Raw genomic sequence first — 24129 nt, forward strand, 5'->3', positions numbered from 1 at the left:
AACTGTTCACCCAATATGGATACACTCAAATGAAAGTTAGCAGTCTGCACTTTAACCTCATAGTTTTACTTTTGGAGCTCACTGTGTGTGGCAGTATTACAAGTTTGTTATCACATGAAAACTCCAAGGAATGCAGCCTTCTCTGCTCACCTCCCTTAACCCCCAAGTTTAAACAGCTGCTTTTCCCATTCAGCTAGAGTTGGCTTTCGCAATAGCTTTGGGCAGCTTGCCTTGAATAGGAAGAAACTTTTTCTGGGCTCTGGCTTTCTCATTGACAGTCTCTGCTGTGATCTATGGGGCTGTGCAGTCTAGTCTAGGCTGTTCTCACTGGTCAGTTCTCCCCTTTGTGGACCACAACTTTGACCTATTCCCACTGTGTGCATACTGCACGGTGCATGGTCATTTCCATAAGAAAAGAGGCATCGAGAATGAGTTGGGGCCACAATCCTTTCTTGAATCTGAGAAGCAGAACAAGGGGAATAGTCGTCCTTCATCAATCAATTGTCAATTAGTCTGGAATTGAAATATGCTCCTTCTTGGTGGACTTCATGTGACTTCAAGATTTTGAGGAAGGTAATGTGATAGAATCAAGGGCCCTTGTAAAATTATTTATTCTTCTAGCATAAACTTCTAATTTGCAAACTAATCACATACTATTTTGATACATTATTGAAAGTATTTAGCCTTTTATTCACAGAACTAAATTTGTTATTTTGCATTGCCGTAAATATAAACATATTGGTGATTTACATGGCCTAACAGAAATAACCTATATGGTAGTCAATACCACATATTTACCACACATATGCAACTGAATAGTGCCCAAGGTAGGCTGCAAATAAAACATGCACAATTTTATCAGCCTCTATATCTGCCTGTCCATCATTTATTATAGTGAGCAAATCAGACTGCCATTGTCAAGGGTACGACGGGGCGGGATCATGCCTTGTTGTTAGTGGGAGATCACGTGGATTGGCTGCTTGGGCATAGGGGCCACTTCCTACATTATTTCTGCTCAGAGGAGAGAGCGAGCGGTCTTAGTTTGAACAAAATGGCTGCAAGAACGCTGTCAACGAGAGCTCACTGAACGCATTATGACTGTCCACTCCTACATTTGGATTTTTCGAGAATGTATTTTCTTGGATTCGTTTTTCAATTTGCATTCGTAGTAGCAAGGTCGTCGGTCAGATGTTGTTGCTAACCTGCTAGCTCCTCAGCTAGCGGCCTAAACACAAAATATTTCATTTTGCACTTTAACCCAAGTCGGCTAGCTAGCTAGCAATTTTCGTCGACAATTTACTGAAATCTGCCTGTTTTCTTTAATTTACAAATGACTCCTTACAACAGTCAATGACTAATGCCAACTAGCTAACGTTAACAACTCAGCTACTTTTTGAGTCGAATTGTTTCTGTTGCTTTTTCGTTTTGCTGCTTTTTTCGATATTTTTTTCTATAACGTGATACTTTTGACGTTTAGCATTGCTTTGTGTTGCGAAAATTGTCCTTTTAGTGCATCGTTGCGCTAAAATACAAAGTTCTTGCTGTGTGTTTTTCAAGTATCGATCTCGGTATTTTTGTTATGAAGCTGCTCAAACAGTTATCCAGTCAGTCAGTAAGCCCCTGCAGCACGAGAGCTGAAGGTGGCTAATGCTAGCTAGCTGGATAACTGCGAAGACAAAATTCCTGATTTCTCATTTACGGGTATTTTTCGGAAAAGGCACAGGAGAATGCTTTTCTGCATCATTCTCTGCCATGCACCAACTTTGTATTGAAAGCTGCCAAAGCTCAACGTGTGATTACGCAAGGTAAGGAATACTTTATTGATATCCAACCACAGATTGTTTGACATGCGGCGTCACACCAGCTCAAGCCACATACATTGTATTCTATTATTATGTGACTCGAGCACTAACACTACCGTTAGTGTTTTTCTACTGTTCCAGTTTTCATAGTTACATTGCTTTTATTTACTAACTAGCATTAGCTGATGATTTATAGCAATACATTATGGGAAAGGGTAACGTCAGCTATATTATTTTACTTTACAGTAAACGAGCCAATGTCAATGATAGTAGCTAGGCTGATAAGACTTGATGCCAACAAGCTGAAACTTTAAATATAACTACAAGGGCAGCGTGCATTGCTGATCGGCTTAGTTTCACGGTTATAAATAATTATGATATCTCGTTAGTAACGTTAGCTGTTATTGACAGGGGTTGCCTTCTCTAAAACACACCATGATTTATCCATTGGTTTGGATGGAAATGCACGCGAGTTTTGTGTTAAGAATCGCAAACCAGGAGCACCAGAGGCAGGTTATATAATCTAATTAATGGTCAGTTTAGCGCGGATTGAAATGGCACTGGAATGGACTGGCTGGCCTGATTCGAGCGAATACAATTGTTGTGGGAAAAGCGCAGATTTTTCTTGGTGGGAATACTTTCCATGTCAAATAAGTCAGTTGACTGTGTCATACTCATCCTGAAATATAGGCAAAAGGCATACCCCACACAAGTAATATTTGAGACGTTCATTATTCCTCTATGTTGATTCCATTCCATCAAATTGCTACAATAATCTGGACTGCACTGGGCAGTGTTTGTTTATTTGTTAGACATCACTACCCCCTTTTCATACAGTAGAGGATGGTATGAGTTGTGATTGAACTGTCGCCTTCCGTTGATTTCCCCCTACTATCCCCATGCATCCTCCCATACCAAAGTGGTGGAGTAGATCCTATAGCCCCCACCCCCCCATTTTATCTCAATCTTCACACACCAGTGGGGCAATAATGAAATGCATAGCGAGCGGGGATAGAGACCGGGGAGTGGGGGACATGGTGGGTATATAGAATGCTTAACGTGCTTACTGGGAGGAGTGTGACCATTTAATGTCAATCTGAAGGCTCTGGCTGCCAGTTGGTTAATGTGCTGCGGTTCTTAATCAGTTTGTGAAGATGCCGCCCCTCCACCCTGCGACGCTCTAGCCCAACTGACAGCCCCCAAACCGAACCATACACCCCAGCAACCTTTCTCTCCCTCTGTCAGGGGGACACTCACCACCCCTGTTCAACCCCCTTGGGCATTCAAGGGGGAGTGGAGGGGATGAGAAAATTGTAAAGACGTTTTAGGGGTCTGTAAGCACTCAGTGGAAGTGAAAAGGGTCTGTGGGGGGGGGGGGGCAGCCGCTGGTGAAGGGGCGTTATGTCTGTTGCCATACTGTTTGGTGGCTTAAGGTTTCTGCATGCTTCGGTTCAGCTGGCCGAACGAGTGTGCTCGTGTACTCCCTTAAAAGACCTTGGCTTGAAAATTTAAAAAAGGCTGAAATAGTACTCTTTGTCCATCTGGAGACGCCGTAACAGTATACAGTTCCTCAAAATAGTCTGAATTAATCTAGGATAACTCAACAAATCTTTCACAAATGTTGATGATTTTGTCAAGGAGATCTTAGTCACACAATTTGACATCTAACTAAGATGTTTGGTGCAGTATTTCTCAAGTGTATTTTGAGAATACTGCACCGAACATTGTTTATGGACAACAAACACTTATTTGAAGAATCCCTACTGTTGACCAATGACCGGCGAAGGGGCATTGACTTCGGCTCTGCGAACAGCCGGGAAAAACCCTTGCCGTAGACCAAAACGAAAAAAAGTCACAATCGTCATAATGTATGCACAAACTGTTTGGGATTGGAAGCATGCGGACACCATTGCCCTCTCCAGACAACAGCAGGTGATAGGGCAATGGGGAAGGAAGGGGCAGTCTAGGGACTGACTGGGCATGTTGTCTTAACATGATGAGGATGTTGGCTACTTATGACGTTACTGTAACCTACAGGTGTTATTTCGACCTTCAGGAAAAAAGCATTCTTTTATTAAACTATTTGACTTGACAATTCTGATAGATGTTATAAACAGTGTAGAGCTGTGCTTAGGGAATGAAATATGCATGGAACTGGAGAGGGAGCTGTTTCATTACCAGACTGATTACGACACGTTTGTTTTGATTAGAGTCTTGTAAACGAGCCGAGGGATGGCTGCCTAGCAACACTACACCAAAACCCTTTATCTCCTGTTCAGAAGGATCATTTGTTTGAAATTAGAGTGAAGGCTGCCTGAGGCGGATGTAAAAACACAAGCCGCTTTGGATTCTCCGTCGATGTCCTCAACAGCCTTGCAGACAAAACGTCATGAGCAGAGTAGGCAAATCCACGGGGTGCCATTTGCCTCAGTCTATCCATCCAGATCCCACACTGATCTCAGTCTCACCCAGGCTTCCGCGCACCGCTGCAATACTAAGCCTGGCGATTACGAGCCTTTAAAAAAAAAACCACACAGGCCTGATGGATAACATGCTCTCTGTGTGCCAAGGGGTCGTCATGGCTGAGGCTGGTCAGGGACTGGCGGTAGAGGGGCGTCAACATTGAAATCAACTTAATTCAATGAAGGCTTCTGCCAAACCCATTATCCTATAGCAGTATGGTGTTCTTTATAAGTCCCGGGGTAAAGCTTTAGCCAAACAGCTGTTGTCTGACTGGTGTAATGTAATCAAAATTAGAATGAGTTGAAGATCTTTCAATGGGGTGGACGGTGGTGGCTAGTTTAGTTCCTTTCCTGCCAACACTTGTCAGTTCCTACTAAGGCAGTCTTCCTTGAAAGTAAACAAAATCAATATGTCATTACTTCAAGGGGAGTCGGCCTCTTGTGTGTGAGGCCAGGAGAGGTTGAAAGTGGGAAATGGAAACCCTCCCCTCAAGGGCCCCAGTGCTATAACCGTTGCTTATGTTAACGGGGTGCGTGAGGTCGATCGGCCAGGACCCCTAATGTAGAAGGTTGTAACTAACTAACGATGGTGCAGCCTGCCTGCGCACGACTGGTCCATGTGAGAGGGGAGGACCTGGCAGGGGCACAGGAGTGGGGATCGGGAGGGGGAACCCAGGCAGGAACTGTGTCTGGCAGCGATCTAGGGGAATGTCCAGTCGGTTTCGAGGCTGGGACTGGTGGGGGCCTCCCTCTACCCCCTCCCTGTTATGTTGGCTAATTGGAGAGATGTGAGGCAGAGGGGCATCATCACATGTAGAGGACAGAGAGAAGCTGGACTTACCGTACTGTTTCTGTCAGACTATTAGACAATGTAATGACAACTTACTTACTCTAAAAAAAAATCGGCAATGTTTGTTTGCAGTTATGTGGATAACTGAAGTTATATTAGGCTACATGCTGTGGGATAAGTCATGTGTGTGCTAAGGCTTTTCCAGGTTAGGTTGAGACTTTGTTTATTTTTAACATACCTGTCAAATCCCCACCTGCATCTTCATTGATACCTGTCTGAATCAGCCCAGTGACATGAATGGCATTCATACTTGGCATAGTTTGACTGCGTAGTGTTGAGTGCTTTAGCGCACATGGCAATTGAGTCTTGTTTGTTCACTTCACTTTTGAATGGCAAAATATTTCAACATTGGCTTGCATTTCCAGTTGGAGTCCATGTTTGTATTTAGCCTACATGCACGTTAGCTGTTTCTCAGCCTCTTCCAATATTTCATAGATTTCCATGAGTTGAACACAGCACTAAATGACACACAGCTTTTGCAATAAGCTACTTATGGGGTAACTGAAGTACCTTGATAAGATGGCCTGTTTGTCCTATTGCACATTAGCTCAATTCCCATCCATCTTGTCAGCCATGAAGGCATTAGTAAGTTCAGACCCCCCCCAGTCTGTCTCATCGCAGCACCTTTCAAACACATCAGATCTGAGCTATATTATTTTTCCTCTTTCTCGGACTGTTGTGCTTTCTGCCTTTTTTTCTTTTGACAGATCCTGTCTCTGTTGTGGTTGGCAGCAATGAAAGGCAGACAGTCAATGTCAGAGCAACCTTGAGGGAATGTAGGTAACTGGCTCCATTCAGGAGACCAACTGTTTGCCTTTTTCTTCTGTCGGTTTCATTTCGTTGAATCCTCAAGGCTTTGACAGTTTTATTAGACTATAGTAGTACTGGAACAAGGCAGTCCAATGCCTAGATAGTAGATACTAGAGTCTTCACTTTGCAGCTTTAGTTTACATTCGTCTTAGTCCTGATAAACATCTTGATGAAGTAGTAAAAACAACCTCATATCATTAACAAAAGCTGAGGTTAAGGTTGCTCCAGCACTGTTGTCAACCAGCCAATGTTCCACTCTATCTTGGGTTGAAGTAGAATGACTGTCTCACAAATAGACCCACTTTAATCTCACCTCTCTAGTGGCCTATGTGGCTTGTCAACCCAGCTGAAGTACAGGTTATCAGAGTACATTGCTCTACTAAGAGCTTTTCTCAATTACTGTTATGGTCATGTACCTCTTCTCAGCCTAAGAAAAAAGTACTAGGGTACTTTTCCTTATTGTCGGCGTCACGGTCCACAATCCACATTTCTCTGGCAGCTTAGGCTGCTTTTAGACAGGCAGCCCAATTCTGATCTTTTTTTCTCCTTCTGACCAATCGGATCAGCTTCGAAAAAGATCTGATGTGATCAGACCAATTAGTGGGGGGAAATATTAGAATTGGTCTGCCTGTCTAAACACAGCCATTGACAGCCTTGTCCTTTAGGCTCCCGAGTGGCGCAGCGTTCTAAGGCGTCACTACAGATCCTGGTTCGATCCCAGGCTGTATCACAACCGGCCGTGATCGAGAGTCCCAAAGGGCGGCGCACAATTGGCCTAGCGTCGTGCGGGTTAGGGGAGGGTTTGGCCTGGGTAGGCCGTCATCGTAAATAAGAATTTATTCTTAACTGACTTGTCTAGTTAAATAAATAAAAGTATAGAAACTGACGGACTCCCCGTGCCGTCTCTATACACTGCAGTATCCCCGATAGTCTAGTCCATATGCCTTTGGCACAACAGAAGCTTTTTATCAACTTAAAGTTTGAGTTCTTTACCTAATGAACTGCCAGAACATAAGTTCCCTATTGACTTGGCGAGGAAGCAGCTAGCGAAGACATTGACGTCTAATCATTTCTAAAAGGAAACTTCAAAGGAGTTTTATTCTTAGCTTTCGTTGGGCTCTCGCCGCCAGCAACCAAGAGCATGAAAACCACCCCCCTCTTTTCCATTCATTGAGTCAGCCCAGCAGCATAGTTGAGATGGCTGTTGTTCCCACTCATAAGGGCAGGCGGTATATTTCCACATGCTGATCTTCACCTGGCTTTAAAGCAGCAGGGCACTGGTGACTGGAATGAGCAGAATGCTCCAAAACTGAGACTGACACACTGTTTTTATTACTTCAGTTGGGGAATTTACAGGCGTGTTTTCCCGTCCATCAGCATTAAAGCGGCAATGAGCCGTTGAAACAATAACAAAGCCAACTCCCCAACCCTGTTTCGGTAAAAAGATGCGGGGTGGGGCTGGAGAAATGTAACCACCCTCAAATTCATAGACAGGGCTATGGATGCAAGTACTGACCATCCATGACTTCAAAATGTATATTTTTATGCATGTTTTGAGGCTAAATAGTGTTTACATTTACTTTGTTTACAAACATTGAATTAAAACAAGCTTATTTTTTGGTTCTGATGCGGTACGACAGTTAAACTAAGGGCATGAGGCATTTATAAGTTATATCTCTCAAGAATCAATGGGTACATATCATTCATTTAGAAGTTTAAGCTGGACTACTAGCTGTTTGGGGTTTTAGGCTGGGTTTCTGTACAGCACTTCGAGATATTAGCTGATGTACGAAGGGCTATATAAAATAAAATTGATTGATTGATTGATTGACTAAACTAAGACTCGTGCCAGAGCTGGTCAAAAGCTGTGCACTTTATAGGGAGTAGGGGCTCTGGCCAAAAGCAGTGCACTATATAGGGAATGGGGTGCCAGTTCGGACACAGCCTAAGACTATGCTAGTCTCTTCAGTCTTTAATGGTGGCTGTTTAATTACTACTCTCCAGCCAGGTTGTGGGTAGCCGTCCTGGATAATGGCCGTGTGAAAGGGCTCAGGAGAGCTGTGGCTTTCCTAATGCCTGGCTGCAGGAAAGCAAGAGGAAGGGGGATGGAGACTGTGGTGGCTTCACCCCCCCTCTCTTCCCTTCCTCATCCTACATGGCTTTGCTCCGTCGTTCGTTCGTGCAGTGGCGGTGTTAGCCGGAAGGGCTCCGGAGCACGCCGCAGCACTGTTTGCCTTGCGGCCATCGTGGCAACCTTGTCTCTGTCAGGGGCGTCTACTTCTGCTCTGCACACTGCCCTACAGCCTGAGCCTGACGGTCTCCCTCTCCCCCCTGCTATAGCCCCCTCTTCTCCTCAGGCTTTCCTCCTTGCTTGCTCACCCAAGGTGCGCGGATATAATTAAGCTTCTCTTTTCTCCATATCTCTTTCTCGCTTTCCTCTATCTTGCTGTGTTTTTCGTTTTTCCTCTGCTCCACTTTCTCTCTCTTCACATATGCTCTCCTCTCTCCCTCTCTGCTCTCTTCTTTCCCTATCTCCCTCTCCCGACGGCTGTCGTTCTTAATTGGTGTTGCTCTGCCTGTCTTTTCATCCTCCGGTTTTCCTCCTCCTCCCCGGTGTGAGCAGCAGCTCCAGCATCTCTCTGTGAACACGTCTCAGACTCCCTGTGCCGCTGTGCGTCTCTCTCTCTCACACACACACACACACACACACCAGTTAATCCCTCTTAACAAGCACTGCTATTTTTGTGTAGCAGGATCCTCACAGACCATATAAGTCTTTCCTCCCTGTTATGCTTTCTGTCTGCTTTGATTCTGGTCATGCAGAGTTTATATGCAGCTCACAGATGGAAGGAAACCTTTGCAATACAAGGCCTTTGAATGCTCAACTCAGCTACTATTTTTATCCATAAACAATTGTTAGACGTGTGCTATAAAGCGGCTAAACAAATCAATCTGTATATACAAAGAGTGTGTAATCCAAAAACATGGGGAAGGGCCATATACATGTATCTAGGCTATAGGTCTTCCACAGTATATAACACAGGCATATGACACTGTATATGCCTACTAGACTGGAGTGCCAGGCAGGTTCAGAGAGCGCTGCTTCACCAGAGTATGTCAGCTAGTCTCTCTGTGTGGAGTGCCTCTGCCAGGCAGGTGTAACTTGATCCCCAGCCAACCCAACGTGTCAGCCTGACTCTGGGGGTGAAGGTGTCAGCAGCTCAGTGGGGACACAAGGGCACAGTCACACTGCCCTTGTCATTTCCCCTAAACTGGTGCCCCCTCTGTCTGCATTGCTCTCTCTCTCTCTCTCTCGTTCTGTCATTGGACAACTATGCTATTTGACAATCTATACTGTACATTTCTCTCTTTCTCACTTTTCATTCTCTCATCCCCTTTTGCTTTTCTCATTTTCTTCCTCTCGCCTCTCACCTGGCTCCCTTGAGGGTAATTAGAAGTGAGAAGCAGGGCACCATGCTCACCACCACCCCTTGTGACTCTGTCCTGTCTCTGGAGGGAACTCCTGTGAGGAGGAACTCCTGGAGCAGACAGAGCGGTTGCTTCAGCGTAGTAGCTGGATGCAGTGCTGTCTCTGTCTTAGTCGGCACAATTATGCTGCTTTTTTGGCTCTTTTCGGGTTAGGCCCAGCTGCTAGTTAAGTCTTCAAATTGTACTGTGCTTTCTAGGATTTAGATTGAATGGCAACTACTTTGGATTTAGTGTGAGACAGTAACAACACTAAGACTCTGTTAGGGACAGAGCACTGGCACTGTGCTGTCATGTTAAATCTCTGGCTCAGACCAGACGAGTAGAACATTGACTTGAATGGGGATGCCCGTTCTATTGAATCTATTTCTATGAAGGACAGTAGTGGACATTTAGCACAATAACAATACATTATTTTCACTTGGTCTGTGCTGCGGTGCAGAAATGGATATCTGACATGATATTTTGGGAATAGCCTACATAAGCTAAATGTTTTATTTAACCTTTTATTTGGACAGGAAGTCATGCTGAGACCAAGGTCTCTATTACAGATGAGTCCTGTAATTACCCAAAATATAGGCTACACATCAATAAATTAGGTTTCGATTTCTAATGCTGCTCCTATGGATGATTGGGGCACAGCAGTGAACAATGGCTTGTTATGATCTTGGATACAGGACCAGTCAGGCAGTTGTACTGTACAGCGTGGTCTGTTAGATCAACCTCTACTAGCCTGCTACCAAAATAGACAGACCATCATCCTTTATCAGTTTCCTTAACCGTGTATTTTCTAGGAAATGAGGTCAATAAATAAATACGTGTGGTGTACTATTATTGTCATAACCCTTCCCCCGCTTCTCTCTCCTCTCATAAGCTGGCCCACCAGATGGGCTGTATGGGAGATCCCATGTTAACAACAGCTAGGGCGGCAGTAGGCTAGTAGTCCATCTACTGCTTCGTGACTGAGTCGGAGGCTCTCTTTTGGAAAATTCCAGCACACAAAGGGTTCCGCCGGATATTTTTATATCCAGATCCAATGTCCCCTTCCCCCTCCTTCCACCCTTCCTATTCTGAGGGTGATTTCAACATTCAGAACAGTGCCAGCAAGCCTAACCCCTCACCTCCTGCTTTTTGGACTGGTGCCAAGGAATATCAGAGCAGGGGGGGTGGTGGGGAGAGATGCCAGTTAGACTGACGGGGCATTGTGATTGGTCTAGGGGGTGGGTGAAGGGGGAGTGGTAGCCTATAGGGTTGTTGGATTGTTAGCGCTGTCTGGTGGTCTGGTTAATAGGCAGATCTGAGAGAGGATACACTATTGAGCTCCTACTTATTACCAGGCAGAGAACCAACCGGCCTTTCTGCCTGATTAGATACTAGTGCACCACACACACAGTTCCCTCTATAATGAATAGGTGTTTGATAGTGAGTTGTACTGTCCTCCCTCAGTCATTACAGCTGTATACGTCCTCTGTCAGTATTCCTTGCTGTTAAGCAGTACACTAGCTGTACTGTAGATTGACAGTTGTTAATGGCCATGCCTCACAATTTCTTTCTCTCGCAATCTCTTGTCTGTCTCCCTCTCTTGCACTCTCTCCATTTCATTTAAGGGGCTTTATTGGCATGGGGAAACATATGTTTACATTGCCAAAGCAAGTGAAATAGATAATAAACAAAAGTGAAATAAACAATAACATATTTACAGTAAACATTAGTTCCTAAAGAATAGACATTTCAGATGTCTATATACAGTGTTGTAATGATGTACAAAAGGGAAAATAAATAAACAGGTTGTATTTACAATGGTGTTTGTTCTTCACTGGTTGCCCTTAACTTGAGGCAACAGGCCCCCCACTCTCTCTGTGTCAGAACATGGCTGTCCCTATGGACACTCTCCCCCCCCCCCCCCCCCCCCCCCCCCCCCCACCATTACTCACTCTCAGCCTGCCTCTGCCTGTCACTTTGATTGACAGTTCCATTCCCCTACCAACAGGCAACACACCGGGAGGCGGGCCTGTCATTACTCTCCGTTCATTATTATGATAATTCATCAATCTATTCATGTGCAGGCCCCTATGGACACTGTCTGCAGACACTTTGTCTGAGGCTGGAGGAACTCAGGTCTGCTCCTGTGTGTGTGTCAGTCACTCAGGCACTGATAAAAATGTTTGTTTATGCCCGTCCTATTGCTGAGGACAGAGCACAATGGCCGATTGTGTGTGTGGAGGGAGTTGAAGAGTACGGTGAGATCCCAGAGTCCCACGATAGCATGCTGGATTTGCAGTGAGAGGAACAGCCAGTCAGTTGGAAGCTGTCTAGTATTGACCACACTTGAGTTTTCCCATTGACCAGATAATAACCAGAATGTCCACTGTGAGTGGCACTTACTTAGCTGGCAACACTGACCAGATCGGAATGGCTAACCTGCATTAGCAGGCTTTAGACACACAAACACACGTACGTACACACACACAGGCTCCCCCAGTCCTCTCCTCATACCTTTAATAGTTTCCTGGAACCGTCACCAAACTTCAGCCAAAACAAATAAAGGCTTAAATAAACCACTTTCTCTCACTGGTTCTCCAGCTATCTGATCTCTCCTTTGGCTGCCTGGCAGACCATTGGAGACAGACTTTGGGAAAGGCTTTGAGTTTGTTCTTTTCTTATTCTTTCCTTTTTTCTATCTCTTCCCCCCATTTCTCCCTTTGTCAGTTTCCGGGTGTCTCTCTGTTGCTCCCCCCACCCCCAATCTCTCTCTGGCCATGAAGGAAATTGCATTTAAGAAGCAACTCAATCTGTTACTTCTGAAATGCTGAATGTGCTTGGTGTCTAAAGGTCTTCTCTGGAAAAAGCTTGCTAGCTCTGACATTGACCTCTAAGCGGATGAAAGGGAAATTGTAGCGCTAGGTTACTGAACTTAGACTGCTGCTCTGCTCTGCTCTGAAAACATCTCCCTTTCTGTTTGCAGCTGAGAGAAGCTAACAACACGAGAAGAGAACCATTTGATGGAAGAAAATAAAAATAAAAAGCAAGAAAAGACCAAGAAGGAAGCTGCTCAGAAACAGGTGAGTTGTGTTAAGTCTCTCTGTCTCTCTGTCTCCTCAAACCGAGTACCTCCTTCTGAAAAACGTCTACACCTTCTCCCTCCCTCCCTCTCCTTCATTCACCTCTGTTCCCCAGGTAGGTGTGTTCAGTATAGTCTCTATATGACTGAGTGTGGGAGTTCCTCCCTAGTTTAACCTCATGGATTAGCCTACAGACTATAACCCTGTAGGCAGCTCACTGCCGGGTGTATGGACCCTATTTAAAGACAGATTAGAGCTGGCACAGTAGCTACACACACTGCTCTGTTGGAAACACTAGCCTGGCTCTGGTAACCAAGGAGATGTTGCTGTCGCACATAGACACACGCCATTCACGCACATTCATACAATTGTACACACAGGCATATAAAAACACAATGATATGCACAAACATACACTAGAGCCCGACAGATAAATCGGTTGACCGATATTATCGGCCGATATTAGCCTCTTCACAGACATTTGTTTCGGTCTTTATGCCACAGAGAAATGCGCTGATATTATATACATAGAATGAACAAATACATTTTCAATGTTTGCCTGAAGAGGGCGCGCTAAGAGCTGCTCCTTGAACATCCTTCAGGACGTGAGAGAGTGGGCATGGTGGCTTTCCACAGCCAGCGACGGCGTATTTCAATGAGTTAATAATCACAAGTACCCTTTACCAAGCAAGGAGCCCTGTCCTCATCGTATGCTCACTTAGCTAGCTAGCCAGCAAGGTAGTTAGCCTAGCTAGCTAGCAGTCTGTGCTACTTGTGTAGTTATTCTAGCTAGCTAGCAAGCAATCTGTGCTACTTATGTAGTTATTCTAGCTAGCAATCTGTGTTACTTATGTAGTTATTCTAGCTAGCTAGCAATTTGTGCTATTTATGTAATTATTCTAGCTAGCTAGCAATCTGTGCTACTTATGTGCAAACACTGGATTGACGCCGAAGTGAACACAGACTAATCCGTGAGACATCCGTGAACGTGTGTGACTAAAACCAGTGCGGCAAGCATTTTCCTGCGTGAACGTTTTCAGTCATCAGCGCATGCCAGTTGCAGTTGAAATATATAGCCAAATACATACATTTTGTATTGAATAACAGTATAATTCGCATGGTGGTTTCAGTAAGAAAGCATTTTCATAATGTACAGCTAGCGTGTGCTTTGTTGCGAGGTTGCCATAGTGTTTCTTTACTTCCCTGTTGTAAAACACTGTAGTGAACCTACTCAATTCAAATGCTGACATCTAGTGGCGACATTAGTAACGTTCAGCCTTGTTTATTAATGTGCTTGTGGTGCTTCAGCACAAACACTTCTGCATTCTTATCCACTGACTTAAAGTTGTACCTACGGTCAACTGAACAAGTGTTTTTGTATTTACTTTTGTATTCGTAGACGATATAGTGGCTTTTTGGTGGTTATATAAACCACAAATAAAATGTTCTTTAATAATGTTAATTTTAACAAATTTGTTTTTCATTCCTCCTCCTAAAAAATAAAAAAAAACGGAACGTATATTGGGAATCGGTGACCTTTGCCTCCCTAGTATCGGACCCAAAAATCCCATATTGATTGGGTTGCTAACACACACATTTGCACTCACAGATAGATTAGACAGCCTGTAATTATCACTTCCACTAGCCAGCAGCCGTGCCAAGGCACTTTATAGCAGGCGTCTTCCCAGGTGGGGCTGTTTTGGTCTTGAAGACTGAGGCGTTTTACCTTGCAGGTCTAGTCAGGCCCACATAGCATGTCTCAATATCTCAGATCCCTACATTTTCAACTCATTTCAATCGGATTTTCATTTGAGATATTTAGCCATTCGTTGTATGAATATGTGATTGTGGGCTGCATCCAATTTGGCAGCCTGCAATGTAATGAAGATCTACTGGGAACATCATTTCTCATGTTTACTTTGATTATGAGTTTAACAGTTTCCTTTCCTGTTGTGTAAAAGTACACACGTTCCTTCCTGTAATGCGTTAAATGTTTTAGTTAATGACAAACTTTTATGACATGCTGTTTTGCTAGCTCCACATTAATCATTGAACAAAAACAACACGTTTACAGCTGTTGACTTCTCTCTCTGTGTCAATCTCCCTGTGTGTCTTCTAGGCTGCTGACCTGAAAACCAAAGGTGAGTGGAATGACTAACTGCCGCTCATAGCCGCACATTATTATTTTTTTTTTTTAAATACCTGAAAATGATTGACACACACGGCCCTAATCAGCTCTGATTAAGGGAGTTCATATGAGCTATAAAGGTGTATACAGACATACAGACAAGGGCTGTGTAGTAGCGGGGCCCCTGTAGCCTACAGCTATCGAGTCAGTCCAGCGTCGTCTAACACACACTGATGCACAGTGACTCCTCCTCTGAGATCAGCAGTGCTGGCCAAGGATTTGTGAGGAGGGCACCCAGATGGGAGCTCCTAACAGTGGGGAGAGGGGGGATGAATGGGGAGGGTAAGGAGTTCAGTCAGTTCCAGGGGCCACAGTCTTTAAGGGGCATCTTGCCTTACAGTACCTTGTTCCACGCTGTCCCAGCAGCATGTGTGCTCACATCGGTAGTATGTATGCTATTTCTGCATCCGTTTCAAATTGGCACGTTTTTAACTTTGTTTCATTTAACCTTCATTTAACTAAGCAAGGGGATTTAAGAACAAATTCTTTACAATGACGGCCTACCCTGGCCAAACCCCTAACCCGGACGACGCTGGGCCAATTGTGCGCCGCCCTATTGGACTCCCAATCACGGCCGGTTGTGATACAGCCCGGGATCGAACCAGGATCTGTGGTGATGCCTCTAGCACTGCGATGCAGTGCCTTAGACCGCTGCGCCACTCGGTCCCCCACGTCAAGCGTTTCCTATTGTATTTAGCCAACGAATTAGTCTAGCGTGTGTGAAGAATCTGTGTCATTGCGTGTGAATAAGCCAGGGGTCGTTGTTAGTGCGTGTAGGTGTTAAACCCCTGCAGGCAGGCATTAGACAGATGGGGCCAGGGCTTTGGTCCACTCTAAAGCCAATTAGAGCATCTGTTCAGGTTGCACTGGTCAGCACCTCGCCCTCTAAAAGGTGTGTGTGTTTGTGTTACCAGGGATTGGCCCCAACACACCCCAGCGGTCTAACCGCTAACTAACAGCCCTCGCCAATAGCCATTGGGGATTGGCCCGACGTCCGTTGGCGTTGTGTAGAGGTCAATGGCACTTTCTTGACCTCTGACCTCATTTAGGTCTGTCTCATCTCTGGGGGGGAGACTCTGCTCCGTCTGGTGTTGGTGAGTCACCCAGTGTGAAGGAACCATTTTAAGCCGAGGGGTGACGGAGGGTGTCTAACAACAGACTGAGAAGGTTAGTTTGAAGTCAAATGACAGAGGTGTAAAATCTGAGAGAGGGAAAGGAAGGAAGGAAGTGAGTGAGGAAGGAAGTGGGGTGAGTGTGTTCAAGCGTCAGCCTACAGAGAATAGGACCAAAAAGGAACTTGTAGAGCTGAAACAAATAAATAAATGGACACAGTATAGCCTACTTTTAAAGTAAGCAAGAGAGAAAATGTTATCCGCTCAATCTGCTGCAGGGCCCACTACGTAGCATATGCCTGTTTTACTTCAGTTAGCATCCATGTCACTCTGTGTGTGTGTGTGTGTGGGCAAATCAGTATGCAGCTGTGGTGTCTCTTCATCCATAGTAATGATCACGCAAACATAACGTGGAACAAAGAAGTTTGTACACCCACAACCCCCCAGCCTCATCACCTCTCCCGCTTCCTCCTCCCTTCCTCTCACGTTTCAATTTGTTTGCGGTAATCGATCTTGCCTGGCGCGTTCGTATGTATGAAAATTAGATAAGGCGCTGCGGAATGAACTCCTGTGCCCCCCATTAGCCATGGAGCTCCAGTGAGACGGGGGACCAGCCACCAGACCTCCCCCATCCAGGCAGTCCATGTTGGGGTAGAATGAGAGCGCCTCAGCCCTCTATCGGCTAGGCGACCCGAACGAATGTGCTTGCATACTCCCTTAAAAGACATTCGCTTGAAAAAGAGAAAAAAGCGGCAATAGTACGGTTTGTCCATTTTGCGACGCTGTAGCCAGTATACACTTCCTTTAAAATAGCCATAATTAATCTGAGAGCTCTTAGTTGCGCAATTTTACATCTAAGCATGATGTTTGGCGCAGTATTTCTCAATGAGGAAATGTGCAGGAAAGGGAGTTGTCTCTCGTTGAATCCCTACTGTTGACCAATCACCGATGAAGGGGGGTGGACTTCGGCTACTGACTTTGGCTTGCCTCTAGAAGAAAACATTTTCTGTGCATCGAACTGCCCCAAAAAACCTTACCAAATAAAAAAATGAACAAAAACGTCACAATGTCGTCATATTATTATATGCACGTACTCTTCCGAACTGTTTTCGGCAGGGAAGCATGAGGACACCTTTACCCAGGCTGTTCTCTCCCATTCCGGGTAGACCCTGCCCTGCTACCATGGCGACCCACCAATTGCCACGGCGACTGCCATATTTACACGGCGCCACAGGAGAACTGCATTATTTCCACCCGGGAAACTGGACGACATCGCATCGTAATATGCATATTGGATTAATTTGCGATTTCACATTCAATTAATTGTGTCAACACTTTTTAGTCGTATTTCTTGAATCGCAATCTAATTGGGGGATAATTGACTTTCCCGTGGGGGGGAGGGGCGCCGTCGCCTTTCTGTGTCGAACTGCAACATTAATAAATACTCTGTAAATGAATAGTGAGTGACTGGATCCTGGTGTACGTCCCGTGGATTTATGGATGCGAAGGATAATTGTTTTCTCTTTGCTTGCATGTCAAGTCGAGGGGGTTGATTAGGGGTAGAGAGAGGGGGATGAAGGGAGAGGACAAAGAGAGAGAAAGAGGGGGGTGGGGGGGATTTTCTGCGTGTATTCATGTTGGATTATCATTCACACACTGCAGACAGAAGAGGCAATTCAATACACCCTCAGTTATACCACAGCTGAGAAGGCTCATGTCACATTTAAAGGCAGATTAATAGTGAAGTGCATGTGCTGATGTTAATGGCGTTTAACGAAGAGGCTTCTTTGTGTGGGGGAAGAGGGTGTGTGTTGCTGAGCAGGACTGCCTGGTATGTCTGGAAGAGGCAGCCCTCCTGTCTTTTGCTTCAGGTCACATTCTGCCTCTTCATGTCCAAACCACCATTCAGCCATTTTGTGTGTTGACGGGGATTTACTGACTAATCATATCTACGTGGGAAGCATTGGCTCAGTGGTATACACCTGACTCCCAAGGCACATGGATAGAAGCTGTCCTTGTGCACCGATCTAGGATCAGCTTACCTTCTCCTCACCATAAGGTGTAGAAAATACACATCTGACCTTAGATCAGTCTTTGTGCTACCTCCTACTTTGGATAAACTGTATGGATAAGGGAAGACTGACTGAATCGTATCTAAGTGTGGGACTTTGGCTTAGTGTTAGCTACCCATAGTGTTATTTACCATAGTGAAATCTAACATGCCATCTCTATGAATCGTCTCTATGGATCAACCAGACTCCTAAAACACGTAGAAAGTGTGGAGAGAATGGGTCGACACTGCTGAGATGAGCCCTCTGCTCATTAGTGTGTGTGTCGGGGGGTGGGGGTTCACAGGAGGCCCACAGAGCAGAGGTGCATTAGGCATGGGAACAGTGCTCATCTCCATGGTGACGGCCTAGTACCCAGGGAAGGGTGAGGGGTGGAAAGCTGTGCCTTTTTAGTCTCTCTGTGTGTGTGGGGGGGGGGGGGGTCTCTGACCCGCTACAGGGTTTACTACTGACAGATGGAACCTCAGACCCCCCCAATGTAACCACTCTCACAAGACGCTGTCTGGGTGTATCTTAACAAGCAACCATCGCCACTCAAAGCTACTGCTCCTTCAGTACCACTAAAATCTATAGCCCCTCTTAACCTTTAGTACTGTCGGTCCTCTCAACTACCCTGTATCCACTTAAACACGGCCACTAAACACTAATACACCTCATCAGTCAGATGGTTTAGTTAAGTCTCCACTACATCACTTCTTTCCAATGTGTTTCTTGGATATGAAAAATATGGCTTTTCATGAAGTCATGTAACTCAATACAGGAGGTCATGTAACTCAATACAGGAGGCTGGTAAAACCTCTTCTATAGTCCACTTATGTGTTCCACACACAGCCCTCCCCCGCTGTAAACACGGTCGCGTATTAAAATGTGTCCTCATCACACAATAGCAGCACGTAGCTAACCTCTGACATGGACGATTCCCAGAACCCTTCAAAGCCAGGCACACACTCCACAACCGAGCCAATGGCTCCTTATGCACCAGGGCCTGCCCTCTTGACCATCATCCTTTTCGCTCAAGCTTTTTCTTCTCTTTCGGTGTAATTAACCATTGAGAGTGGGGGACAGGAGGCCATAATTACATGTTTGACTAGGAGTGATTCTCCATTCAGAGGGTTTAATGGAATTTACAGTGCGACTCGTTATAATGGTTTATTTAATTGACTCTCCTTTGAACATCAAATAGTGTTTTAAGGCTTTAGCAACCCCCAAAGGGTCTAGTATTGCAGTTTGTTTGCTCCCCATCTCGTTTTCTCGTTCACACACTCATTTTCGCTCTCGAATTCTCTATACCATTCTCTGACTCTCATTCTCCATTCATTACATATTTCATTCTTTCCCTTTACTGTGCTTCTCGCTCTGGGTGTTCCTACTATCTCTCAATCTCCCCTCCAAGTCTTTGGTGTATGACAGTGTCACACGTATCACCTGCTATCTCTCCCATCAGATATGCAGGTGAATCTCCCATATATATATATATATATATAAAAAAAAAAGAAGGTTTTCTCTCACAAATGATGGCGCTAGGGAACTTGACTAGACAGCATTTTGATATGGCTTTCTCTCATCCTGGTGAAGGGATTTGGTTTCCCCTCGCCTCGGAAATCTCCCACAAAGCACTTTAGCGTCCATTATGGATTAAAAATGAACTCTTCCCCAAAAAAGAAAAAGACTAATGTTTTGCACAGTCTTTGTTTTGAGCCGAGACGTCCTATCGTATCGTAACCGTCATTCATGCTCACACACACACTCTCGTGCGAGCACACACACACACACACACCTACTCTCTCCCGAGATTATTACAAAGATGGCTACACATGGAATAATGGAATAACAGCAATTTCACATCATAGACTAGATAAACTGTGATCATTTACACGCACCACATAGTGCTTTAATAGCTATTTCATTGTGTTATATAAGCACCAGTGTTGTCATAAACTGAGGCTACTGGAGAATAGAGTGGAACACACACCGAACCCCCCAAGTCACACTCGCATAATGTGGGATATCCACACACAACGTACACCCACACACCCCCCCCCTACGTCATAGAAGCTGTGCTTCATAGTGTGAGAGAGAGGCTTCCGGCCTCTGTGTGAGCAGTAACAGCCCAGCAGTCCATCTGCTTCCTCCTAATGGATTCAGAGCAGCAGTGAACAATGACGGAGGCTGAATTGGATGAACGAGGGGGAGGGAGCACCAGAGAATAAAAGGGAGGGGGGGCGAGGGACAGGTTGAAGGGAGAGAATGGAATGGCTGAGAGGAGGTAGAAACGGAACAGGATAGGGTGGACATTGTGAAAGGCAAGAGAGCGAAAGATGAAGGAGAGGGGAAAGCCGAGAGATGGGGTGGGTTTTGAGGATGCAGCACCCTGCCTGCTGATTGGCTGTGACTGTGTCAGGCGGGCTGGGGCTGAATTTAATCAGGTATGTGCATCACCCGCTGCCTGCTACAGCTCCCAACCAGCTAGCTAGCTCCTGCTGCTGGAGGGGCCAGCTCTGACCAGAGAGGGAGGTTGATCAGCAGGCAGTATGCAGTTTGTGTGAGCGCGAGAACCTGGTTGTGTCTGCGTGTATTTGAAGTATATTGAGAGTGTGTGTGTCAGAGCTACAGGGGTGCACAGCTCATGTGCAGAGGGTGCTCTGTTTATAGAAACGGTGTTGGCAGTGGGACAGGCCTTTGGCAGGCAGAGGGAATGCGTGGGCCTGCCTGCAGTGTTTGCTTTAACCCCTGCTGCTGCAGCACAGGACAGCTAGTCAGCCACATCAGTCCTCTACTGTTCTCGTGTGGGATTTTACACAGTCCCACCCTGTTAGATTTCTCTGGAGCCACAACTTGGTCAACATGAACGAATGACAAAAGCTGCAGTTGTCCTAACTGGTCAGACTGATATAACCTCGAATGTCATTGTGTGCATTTGTATGCGTGTCTTGACAAGAGTCCTGACAGTGGCTCCTGTGTTCCCAGGAGAGTGACATCTGTTGCCTGCTAATCTGTTGCCTGCTAATCTGCATCTCTCCTGTGCCAATCCCTTCCCTCTCTCTCTCTCGCTCTCCCTCTCTCCCTTCTCCTCTCTTGGCTGTCTGTGATTGTCTTCTCTTCTCTTTCTCCTCCCCTGAGGCATAGCTGCCAGCCAGTTGTTTTTAAAACCAGCCTATGAATTGTCCTCTGTAGCCACCTAGGGAGTATAGAACCACAACAAACAGTATTCACATTCACCAAACTGATGTAGCAGCTCAACGCAACACTGAGGTCAGGAAGCGTTGTGAGACAAATATGGCTGCCGTGCTCTCCTGCTCAGCGTGGACAGGGAGCACACATACCATATCAGATATGTAGGGTGTTAACCTCTTTCCAATGCAGTTGCTTAATGCTCACACACACTTGTGCTCCATAAGCCTTGTTGCGAAGACACGCATACACACACACACCTGTGCTTCCGTAAGCCTCTGTGCCTTTTCCACTCCTTCCCTCGCGGGCAGCTCTTAGCCTGTCCAGCCCCAGCCTCGTGCTCACCCAGAGGGCTCAGTTAAGCTCCTTTTAGCTACAGTAGGCTGACACAGTAGGTCCTGCTAGTACCGACTGCTAATGCCACTCAGTCTGGGCAAGGCTTGATTAGAGGGCTGTTCTCTCCTGGGAAACTAATAGACAGAAGAATGCACAGGGTCAGGCAGAGGTGAGTGTGTGTGTGTGTGAGAGAACTTGCCCTTTCATGTTGTCTGGGCGGTCTGTCGGTGGTGTTCAAGCACAGGCTGGCTCATAGGGAAGGTTATTACTAAGACGCTACTTTGGAAATGCTAACCACGTTTCGCTTGATTTCTCCTTAGTAAACAAGGGATATGTTTTCAATCCATGTTATACGGGTGTCAGATATTTGGGGTGTAACGTTTTTGAGACTAAAAACCTTGCCATATGTATTCTAAGGTTAGAGGTCATTTAATGTTTCAACCTATGAACATCCGTTCAAATCAACATGTTCAAATGATCAGTGTGTTCATGTCGTACTCGATCAGGGATATGATAACACTAACCTCATTCAACCAACAATGTTGTCTTGTAAAGTACAGTGGATTAGTGATGTGTGCTGTGCAGCATTAGCTAATACCTTGCTTCCTGTGTTGTGTTTGCGTCCTTTCAGTGCCAGAGCCAGCTAAGCCCAGCCCCGGTCCCCTCCACCACCCCACCACCTGTGTGACCCTGCCCCAGGCCTCACACCCCCCCTCCTCCTCCTCTTCAGTCAGAACCAATGGGAAGCGCGCCCCCCCTAGCACCCAGCAAACACCACAGCAGCAGACCCCACCTCAGCCTCCGTCGTCGTCCTCAGGCCCCCGCTACCCGCCCCGTGAGGTGCCCCCGCGTTTCCGCCAGCAGGAGCACAAGCAGCTACTGAAGAGGGGCCAGCCACTACCCGCCGGAGCCCTGAGTAGCCTCACCGTGACCCCTGCCTCCGACCCGCTCACCCCCGGTGCCCCCGCTTCTTCCTCCGCAGGCAAGCGCCACACAGGTCAGTTCCCTGCTTATTGCGTCTTACCCGTGGCTCCTTGGCTAGATCTGGTTCCTCAGTAGGAATGTGTCCTGTATCTCTGTGTAACTTGATAGAGAAGCTGATGTTACTAAATTGGTCCCATGAAATGAAGTGTCACAGGTCATCGTGGTAGATGGGTGAGGCTGTTCAACATGGGGCTCCACGCTGACCTTTACAAGGCACACGTGTGTGCTTAACTTGAAAAATGTAGGCGCACACAAATACATTTAGGAGCGCAACGAATAGTATTTGAAATATTAAAGCTATAATCCCAAAATGTTCTAGGTGCGCTAAAATTCAAGTTCCAGGTCGACAGAAATATTTAGGCACGTATGTGAGTAAAATGTTCAGTGTTAGAGCCCTGCAATAGGTTGAGGAAGAGTGGAGCGAATCGCAAATCCGTATGATGGGTCAGTCCAAAAAGCCTTGGTGTTACTACCCCTGTTCTCTCTCTATACTAGAGCACTGACATTAGGGAATTGATGACGGTGTGTTACTCTGAGAATCTCCTCCACTCTGACCCATTGGTTCAACTGTGTTTCTACAGGGGCTCTGTGCACTGCAGAGAGGCTTTAGCTTGACGCTATTGAAATATGGCCGTGATGGTGTTGAGCCACTGAGTAGGTGCTGTGGCGATTGGAGAGAGCTCGGGACCTTTACCGCCCGCGGTCACCTTTTTTAAATGAACTTCCCAGCGACCGGGTCTGTGGACTGCGGAGAAACCTGCCAGTGGGCTTTAATTTAGAGAACGAAAGAGAGAGTGGGTGGACAAACAATATGAGCCTTGAGTAGATCTCTCTCAGCATTGTTTTTCCTCCAGTGAGGGAGTGGAGGCGTGCTGTCTCTGCAAGCTATCTGGTGAACCACCATGTTAGCCTACCGTCTTCCTTTTTATGCCTCGACCCTGCAGCTTTTCTCTGACCACCACCGGTCTTCACATCCCAATGGAAGGTATTTCAACCAACACCTCTAGTATCTATTCTCTTTATTGACATGGTTTACCTCCATGTTAAATGCAGAACATACAGATAACCGCACCGCGAATTGTTGTACGGCACTTAGCTCTTCGTCTCCCTCCGCCTCGTCCTCTTTCTGCTGTGTCTGTTCACATACTATTTTATTTTACTCCTCCTCTACCCCTCCCTCTGTGGTGCTGTCTTCCATTACTGACTCCCATGTTTACTCTGAGGGGGCTACCTGCAGCATCGCTGTAAACATAATTTCTCTGCAGAGCCCTGGGCAGCACAGGGCATTACAGACGAATTTTGCCACACATACAGTGTGTGTATGCGCACACACTGATGGTCTGATGACCTTTTTTACTGACTGGCTGGACAGCTCTCCCAGGGGCCCTCTGCGCAACACCGCCCCAGGCAGGAGAGGCCCGAGCTGGGGAAGGCTTTAAGTCCCTGGGGGTCCCTGGGGGCTTCTGATCAACTGTCCTTCCCTGCGTCTGTCTGCCTTGTCATAAATAGCTTTTTTTTTTTTTTTACAGCTGTACTCTACTGCCAATTACGGAAAGAGATACAGCATTAGTTTTGGCATTGACAGTCAGGAGTACAGATTTGGGATGGATGCAGTTTTGAGAAGCATGCTTTTGATTTCGGTATCGAGCAGCACTCAAGTTTACGAGGAAACTTTTTTTCCTGCCAGCATGGTACAAAATTCATGCAAACATGGGGCCAATCTAATTTGTCCCCAGGCTGAATGTGAGACACTATGTAGATGAGCTCTGCTTTTGTGGTCAGCTTCCCTTTGACCTCC

At 46.0% G+C, this 24129-nt stretch overlaps 1 protein-coding gene across 1 annotated transcript in view; it reads left to right on the forward strand.

Annotated features, from left to right (window-relative positions):
• Positions 1-1031: 1031 nt before the first annotated feature.
• The window catches only part of LOC120032783 (trinucleotide repeat-containing gene 6C protein-like), a 64253-nt gene continuing 41155 nt past the window's right edge, over positions 1032-24129 (forward strand). The window contains exons 1-4 of the mRNA XM_038978964.1: positions 1032-1805; positions 12376-12472; positions 14591-14612; positions 21979-22344. Coding sequence (XP_038834892.1) covers positions 12413-12472; positions 14591-14612; positions 21979-22344 — 448 coding nt within the window. The 5' untranslated portion in view covers positions 1032-1805; positions 12376-12412. The remainder of the gene's footprint in view (positions 1806-12375; positions 12473-14590; positions 14613-21978; positions 22345-24129) is intronic.

Source organism: Salvelinus namaycush, chromosome 39 (genome assembly GCF_016432855.1).
Source record: "Salvelinus namaycush isolate Seneca chromosome 39, SaNama_1.0, whole genome shotgun sequence".
In the NCBI taxonomy this organism is placed as follows: domain Eukaryota; kingdom Metazoa; phylum Chordata; class Actinopteri; order Salmoniformes; family Salmonidae; genus Salvelinus; species Salvelinus namaycush.